Genomic DNA, 8,735 nt, shown 5'->3' with positions numbered 1-8,735 from the left:
GCCCGCCGCCGGCATGGTGCTGCTGTCCGGGCACGGCGAGCCGCTGCCCGGGGAGCGGGTCTGCCCCGCGCCCGCCGCCGCTAAGGAGATGCCCGGCGCCGAGGCGGAGAGCAGCCCCGAGCAGGGGGCGGCGGAGGCTGCCGCCGAGGAGCCGGACGAAGAGGAGGAAGAGGAGAAGGAGGTGGAGGAGGAAGAGGATTGCGAGGAGTACGAGGACTTCTCCGAGCTGCCCGACACCTGCAGCATCGCCTCAGACGACTCCTTCTACCCTCCTCGGGGGCTGGACGACGACGACGAGGACCTCTGGTCCCTGGAAGGGGACGAGCGCGACAGCCCCGAGGCGCTCAGCCTCTTCCGAGCCTGCTGCACCAACAACAGCATCGTGCTGAAGGCGCTCATCCGCCAAGGGCCCCTGGAAGAGGAGGTGCGGGAGGCCGACCGCAACCGCAGGGTGAGCATCCCGCGCCGCGCCCGCAGCCCGGGCAGCCCGGCCGGGGCAGAGCGGCTCGGCCGCCGCCGGCTCCGCTCCGCGCGGGGCTGAGCGACGCCCCTGCCGCTCCCGGGAATGCTGCTCTGCAGCCCCCTGGGGAACGGGACCCCGGCAGCCAGGAGCAGAGAAGGGCGCGGCGCTGCGCGCTGCCAGCCCTGACTTTCTAACCTTGGCTAAGGAAGGGTCCGGCTCATGGCATGAGACAGAGGTCCGGAACCCGGTTTTCCCGCGATCAGTTTTGAATCGGGTCTTGCTTTTCCTTCTGTTTATTGGGAACCGAGAGGGGCACAGCTGGTAATGGTTGTGTTCAGCATCAAAAAACCTTCCTCTTTTCCGGGCTGTTCATCCCTTGCAGTACTTTATGATATTCACCATGAAATTTTGAACTGCTGGTAAAATCTTTTTCTTTTCTTTTCTTTTTTTTAAATTTTATTTTATTTTTTTATTATTATTTTCATCCCTTGCAGTACTTTATGATATTCACCATGAAATTTTGAACTGCTGGTAAATTTTTTTTTTTAAATTATTATTTTTTTTCTTTTTCCTTTAGCTTCCCCAAAAATGTAAGCTCGTTCCTGGTTCCTAGACTGCCAAGCAGTGTTCAGGGTATTCCTGTGTTAAAATAGGTATTTTTCAGAGTTCTCCTTGTATTTATTTTGTTGTTGATAATATATTTTTGGGGTTTGTATCACTACAAGTTTTGTGGCTCTGTTTTTTCCGGTTACTCAGTTAATTGTAGAGACAGAAGTGTACTTCTCTAAATCAGAAGGTGAAAACTTGGGAAAGATTTCCTGGTTAATGAGTTTCTGGGACATTTAAACAGTGGTATTGAAGACCACTGATATTACTACAGTTTGTTTTAAACCTAAGAAGTTATTTTGCGTAAACAATCTGAAAAAACAATTCTGTGACTAATCCATGACAGCAGTGTTTTGAAAGGAAACCTGTATTATTTCAATTGGGCAAAGAACTTGCACATTCTGGCAACATAAGTTGTCTTTGCATCAAAAAGAACGCCATGATTTGTGTTTGGTTCTGTCTGCAGAGGGGCTTTTCTTGTGGCTTAGACAGATGTACTTCTAGGATTTTTCCTAAAAATATCTTTTTTTCCAAAGGATTTCTTTTAATACAGATTTTTAGTGATCAGACTTATTGTAAATTTCTTAAAAAGGCAAAAGGTCATATTAACACGTCTGAGGTAGAAGCAGCCTATGGTGTGAGGCTGGGAATGAGCAACACAGGACAGAAATAATTTGCATCAACTCTTCTGCCCAGGCCAGGATATGATGTGGTTATACTTTAGCTAGTAACATGTGAGATCCAGTTGTACATTACAGGGTATTTTGAATACCCTGCAGATACACCTGTCCCATATGTTGGGGCTGTGCCTGGGCTGGAGCCCAACCCCAGCACTGACACTCTGTGGGGCTTGGGCTGCAGCCTCTGCTGAGGTCCATTGATTTGGCTCATTGATGTGTCTCAAGTGTGTGATGGTGTGGGAGGTTTGGCTCCCTATATATGTGGCATTAAGTGCCCCAGAGCTGTCCCTCCTGAAAAGGTGGCCTTCCTGCCCAACAGAGGGCAAGAAGCTGCAGGAACCCTCCCTCTCAGTCAACAGGGATGACAAAGCTCAGCACAAGCATCAGCCCTCATCCTGCAGCTGCTCTTTGGGCAAAGGTGATCAGATCAGGGTTGTGAAAGCAGCGAATTCTCCTGTTTGGACAGCCTTCTCTTCACCATCCTCCTCCCAGAAAGCAGCTTGTTCTTTATCTCTTCAGCTTCTGAGAAAAGAGACAAAATATTAGTTTGAATCTGAAAGTTTATTTTCTTTGTTTACACTGTAAAAACCCAAAACCCAACAAAACAAAAACAAAAGAACATCTACTTAGGCAAATATTCAGTTTAACCTGAAATTAAAAATTGGCATAAAATTCTGTTTTCTTAATTTTGTTTTATGAATACAAAGTAAAAAAGTTCTGGAATTCAGCAACAGGAATTATGTGGTAGACATGAGTTCACTTTGCCTTCCTCACAGAAGAGCCCCAATCACAGCAGTACAGAGCAGGACACTCGGTCTTTTCCAGACACATGTGAGTGGGGTGGGAGAAATCTTTTGACTAGGAAGCAGAAACTTCAAGTATGACTCCTGCTCAGGGATATTGAGGCAAATTCTCATTATTTTGCAAAGGAAAACTACCTTGTTTAGAGAATTTTACCTAATAAAATGGAAGTTTCACTCAGGCCTTTTATTTCCCTTTCTGTGGATTAGTCTTTTGCTCTTGAATTTCATTATAAAATCATTGGATGTTATCCATGAAAAAGGCAATTTTGCTACCAAAAGTAAAAGAAAAAGTTACACATACCTGTTGTTCTCAAGAAGATTTTAGTTGCTGAAACTAAAACTACTGTTGGCTTAGCGTCTTCTTTTGCCAGGATAATATTTGTCTACAATGCATTTGTTGGAAAGCTCTAATTTTTTTTCTTATTTTAATTTTTTTTTACCTTTCTTTTTTTACAGTTTTTATTTTCTCCCCCCCACCCTGTGAACAAACAAGCTAGACTTTTGTTTCTTCAAAGTTTTGATTTCTTTTCCAAGAGACAGGGCAAAGAATGAAGAATAACTTGCTTTTTGAGAAGTGGGGTGGTGAAGGGGAGGGCGTCCATTCTGAGGATATTAACTATTTTCACCATCCTGATCTGATAGCCTCTGGAATGTAAGTACATTACAGTTTCATTTTCACAATTTCAAAATCAAGTTTTCTTCAAAACAAGTAACAAGTTATTGTCATAAGACAACGCTATATTTTGATTCTGAAAGTAAATAAAATCAGCTCACAAAATGTAACATGAAAAAAATTCCAAATGCCCTAAACTGGACACAATGAGCCTGCTTTGTTTTTAATTAGTTTTACCTTGTCCCTAAAGTGCAGATGTATAAATTTAAGACGTAGAAGCAGTTCTCCAGAAAATGCTAGGATCCAGAGGTACCCTTACTTATTTTCCTCTTTAGAGTCAATTTGCCAAGCTTGGATAGTGCCTTTTTGTGTAATTTCTCCAGAAGCATATTTTCCCCGTAGTCTGTTCATGAGCTGTAGAACCTCCTGCCAGGCACAAGTTTTCATTAAATTCACCTTCCTGCAGTAAACCAGGCTCCACAACATCTGATTTATTAGTCACCACATGCAGCCTGAAGATCTGTACCTTCCCTGTCTTGTTTTCATTACTGTCAAGACAAAACCAGTTTATATATCATTGACTGCAGAGGATCCCCAGATGGCTGATCCCCTCATCTTCTCTTGCACTGCTACCTGTCCATGGAATTCAGAAAGACTGGATTGGTGCTGCTCATTTCCTCTCCTTGCCCAAACTAACACAGAAATATTTGGAAAATAACTGTGACAGCATATAATATAGTAATTGTACATCGTGCAGGGTGACCTCTCATTCTTCAGTGTTTGTTTATTTATCCTAATAGTAAAGAGGGATTTGAAAATAGAAAAGGGAAAATAAAGGCATGGCTCTGGTGAAATTTCCTGACCTGACTGGACCTCAGTATCACCTGGCTAATGGTGCTACTTTCCACCTTACCACGTGGGGACTGGTTCTCCTTCCTCACTAGCCAAATTTCTAAATTTCAGATACTTTTATCTCATCATTTTAACATCATTTAATATCAAATTTTGCCTGGTAACTAGGATTTTATATATATATACTTAGAAAGACAGAGTTTCAAAATCTGGTCTTACCTAACTGCAGAATACAAGCAAATTTAGAAATTTGCCATGACAATAGAGAAAGCATTAAGAGATGGGGGAGAGGGAAAAGAAGGCAAAGAACGTTCCCTTGCCAGATTGAAAATAATCACATCTGATCTGCAGAAAGGTTTTGTGCTGATCTGATATAGCCCATATTAGCAAGAATATTCTGTTGTAGTCTGTTGTAGTCTGTTTCAGTTATTTTTTTTTTTTTTTGGTTGTTGCTCAATGAGTCTTTTGTCCAGTTCCATAGACAGCTATGGACATAACAGTGGGAATGTTTCTCTGAATGCAGCCTAGGCTTGTTTGTGCACTGCACACCGTGAGTGGATGTTTTGGAATGGCATCACTCACCTGGTTTCCTCACTGGGTCTGTGACAGTATCCAAGGCATCAGAACTGTCATGTTGTTCTCCTTTCCCTGTGGTGGAGGCTGCTCCTCAGGCTCTGTACTACCACAGTGAAACTACTTTGGGAAACTCACCCAATTTAGGGAGCATTACCCTTCAGAATTTTTCACAGAGCAATGAACAGTGCATCCTCCATGGAGCTGACACCTGAATTTGTCCTTGCCAAAGGGCTGGGCTTCTGAAATTGCAATTGGTTATGAAGGACAGGGAGCCAGTGGCTTGATTCCCACTTTCTAGGTGAGGGAACTTTCTGTTGAATGATGCTTTTCTAAAAAGTCATGTATCACAAAAAGTGCCAGAGCTTGTGTAACACTCCATTAACTCATGGTTTTTTGGGGTTTTTTTTTGGTTTTTTTTTGGTTTTTTTTTTTTTTTTTGTTGGGTTTTTTAATAATCTTCAGAATGTTAACTTATAAAAAATCAGGAGTCTAACATTTTCTGGTAAGGGATGAAGTCCTCCCGTCACATGTTGCTTTTCAGTTTTCATGGCACATAGCTAACCCAAGTTAACCCATGTCAGAAAAAGGATTTTAAGAACATCATCTCCTCCAGAGAATATTTTTTCATTATTATTTCATTATTATTTTCATTATTATTTTCACAGGCAGCTTTAGTTGATCCATATTATCTTATACAAAGTATTCTCATGGAAACAATTGTATTGAAACTTAACATCATGACACTAAACCATGAAAGTGAATTTTTGGGGTGAAAGTATTTTTAGAAAGACAACAAAAGTAATATAATTTAAATCCTTTAAAAAGTACCAAAATCCTCAAATGCAGTAAAAAATATCCCTGGAAATACATGTTTGTACTTACAAAATAAGTGAGCAAAGTAAAGAATTATAGATGTCAAAAAAAGGGGCAATTCTTCAAATACAGTAATTACAGTTCAAGGTTAGCCATCAGAAAAGCATGGAAAATATGAAGTGAGCTGGCTAAGAGGGAATTTGGTGAGCTAACCAGAGCATGGACCAGACTGATACAGGTAGGCACTCAGAGGCACTATCAGAAGAGCGTGGGCAGGTTAGCTGTCTGCCTGCTCTTGTCTGTCTTCATCTGCAGTGTTAGGTGACTAATGCCTATGTAAACCTGGCACAAAAAAATAATCCTTTAAAATAACTTTACTGGAGAAAAAGTATGTTCACAGAACTTAATTCTATAGATTAAAGAGAACAATTAATAAAGACCCTGAGGATGTTTAGACATAAATGCAGGTCTTTAGCACTGCTGGAAATGCATGCCCAGAGCAGGCTGTGTCCTCCATCGAGCTGACAGGTAACATGACATCATTTTTACTTCATGTCAAAAGCAGCATTGGCTAATACATGTAGGTCCTACTGGAATGGACAAATACAGATTTGAAGACTAGATGAGAAAGTTGTACAAGTCTAATCAAGTTTCAAGTGATAGTTTCAACTTCTAGAGAAACCAGATGAAGAGTAGCTTCCCTGAAGAATTTTGACAAATTGCTTAATGTCAAGTGTGTGGAACAGGAGGGGTGTTTTTAGTCTGACAGTATTACAGGAGTAAAGGTCACATCAATCTTCTGTTCTGCTTTAAGCAACATTTCATGTTAGTGTCTTAAATCAAGTGTGTGGCTTTCAGGGCTCCTCAGAGAAGCAGGGATGATACTGGTTACCCACCTGAGGACAAATTGACTGCAGATATTTAAAAATACAGCTGCATTTAAAATTCCATGGTAGCCTAACAAGATTGGTTGTTCTGGACATCTTTCATCAGTAATTATGACAGACATATAACGTGTTTTTAGCATAACATGTCCATAACACATGGGACTTCGGAATGCCTTACTGCCTTTTCCTAGGAGAATAGTAGAGCTTAATTTCACAGTGAATAAAGTGACACTGCTAATGCCTTCAACCCATTAGGAAATTCAAATTTATGTTCTCATGGAAGAATTGCTCAAGAAGGAATATTGGCACTAATTTCCTTTTGTAAAGTTTCCAAAGATTTCTCAGGGAAAATTTATTGAGGAATTATAGGAAGTTGAAGCAGCGAGCACTGCTGCAAAACACCTGATTGCTCTGAAAAAGTGAGTTCCCATTGAGTTTCAGTAGCTTATAGGAGGTACTGGACTTCAAGTCTGCTGGGAAAGGAAGTGGTCCAAAAACTCCAATATTCCCAAATTCTTCAGCTCCAAGCTACATGCCTGTAAGGCAACAGCCGCACCTCATTTTATCAAGGCTTTAGATCTCAAGGCAAGGGCTCTGAGGAAGGAATAAAAAGTGCTCCTGTCTCAGGCAGCAGGTTCAAAGCTGCTTGCTGAGAAGTACCACAGGAGTGGTGAGTTCAGGTGCCAGCTGTGGTGGACAGCAGGTCTCCAGTGCCGCATCTTTCAGTGTCATCAAGGGCTTAACTCTCATGTCCTTTGGCCCTGCTGGTGCTGGAAGTGGGCTGTGGCTCTTGGAGGCTCCCAAGGCAGTGCCAACAGATGGAAAGGCAGGGACAGGGATGTCAGCCCCTCACCAGGGAGTTCCCTTTTCAGAGCTGTGAGACTTGGTCGTCTTTCACTCAGTCTGACTTGTTGCTGGCTTTCAGGGGACATTTCCAAAAGGATTTTGAAAGAGGCATTAATGTTTGCTTTTGTGTGTGGCACAGAAACCTCTTCCCATCATCTTAACTTTAGTCACACACTCTTGTGTTTATGTTTGGGAATAAAACCTGTGACAATAAGTTGAAAATAAAAGAAGTTGAACAAGGAGTACAAGCAATCAAAACATCTAATAGGATCTACTACTTAAGAAGAAATAGACAGAAAGATAAAACCCCCAAAGCTCATTTATACATTTTGCAAACTGTCATTGTGTGACAGAGACCAACAAAAATCAGGTGTTTTACTGTAGTACTTCTGTATGTTGATAGCACTTCACAGAGGAGGATGAGTAGTAACTCTTGTATGACTTTACAGGTGTTGGTTGCTTCCCACCAGAGCAACCAAAAGTACATCAAAATGTCTAAAATTACATTTCATTAAAACACATTTTTCTTCCTCTAAAGAGAAGTAATACATGGTCATGAACTAAAGTTCACTGTTAATTCTGAAATAAAGGTAGACTTGAAAGGTGTAAGCAGCCTTTTACTTATAGAAAATACTGCTAGATGAGCATGGGGGTGGTGTGTGCATTGCCAAAGGAAACCATCTCTGGCATGAGAGCACATGTGCAGCTCAGCTCACACCTACCCTGTGCAGGGTTAGCATCTCTGGTGTGGACACAGCCAGTGCCTGGCCTGCATTTTCCCTGAATCCCAGTCTGTTCTCCTAATTCATTATTGGCTTTTAGGCTTTTGAGTTCAAATGCCCAAACTAGCATTGTTTGTTGTGTTATGGTTTTGGAAATCATTAACTATGCTGGTACTAAAATTGGTAAAATACCTATTTGCACATGCTTTATGCTTATTTCAAATATGGTAAGGTAGCTTTCAAGTAGGATAACATAGAACATAAGATGCTGCAGGTTTTCTCAAACTGGAATTCTGGTCATTAATTTCTGTACCTTTTTCAGTGCTTGTAGTTATTTTGGACAAGTTATTCTGTTTTGGCTGAGGCTGGGGGTGAGGGGTTAGCAATTTATGTAAGCGTAGTATTGCCTGCTAAGAATTTTCCTGCATGTTCTTTCTGTATCATCCACCATTACACTGTGGAATTAGGTTTATCTTTTGGGACTGAGGTAGAATTTTACTAAAAACTAATGGTAGAGTTGCTAAAAACTGCCAGTAGACTTTTTTAAAATAGACTACAAAATCTCAGGAGAAAGTGAAAGCAATGAAGAATTCCCACAGGCCTTATTTGAGACAGGAGTTCACCTTTAATGTTTTCATAAATAAATTTTCTCTCAGAAGGTTACCCTTCTAAATTATTTTAAATATTATGCCACATTGGTTTGAATATATCTGTTTCTGACTGTTCTTTAATTAGATACAGAAATGGAAACCCTCCAGCCTGGGCTAGATATAATCCTGTAACATACTGAGGGAGTCACAATAAGAAATAATCAAGTACTGTAGGAAGAGGATTGTTGTCACAGTGTCTGTGGTTGCACATCTGGCAGTGAATT

The 8,735-nt window shown here is 41.2% G+C and overlaps 1 protein-coding gene across 1 annotated transcript in view; it reads left to right on the top strand.

Moving 5' to 3' along the window:
• Window positions 1-39: 39 nt before the first annotated feature.
• ANKRD33B (ankyrin repeat domain 33B) overlaps window positions 40-8,735 on the top strand; it is a 46,893-nt gene continuing 38,197 nt past the window's right edge. The window contains exon 1 of the mRNA XM_039714908.1: window positions 40-451. Coding sequence (XP_039570842.1) covers window positions 89-451 — 363 coding nt within the window. The 5' untranslated portion in view covers window positions 40-88. The remainder of the gene's footprint in view (window positions 452-8,735) is intronic.

The sequence above is a fragment of the Passer montanus genome, unplaced genomic scaffold (assembly GCF_014805655.1).
Source record: "Passer montanus isolate IOZ18808 unplaced genomic scaffold, ASM1480565v1 scaffold31, whole genome shotgun sequence".
Lineage (NCBI taxonomy): Eukaryota > Metazoa > Chordata > Aves > Passeriformes > Passeridae > Passer > Passer montanus.
The sequence above is the reverse complement of the archived record's forward strand: the minus strand, read 5'-3'. Positions and strand labels throughout refer to the sequence as shown.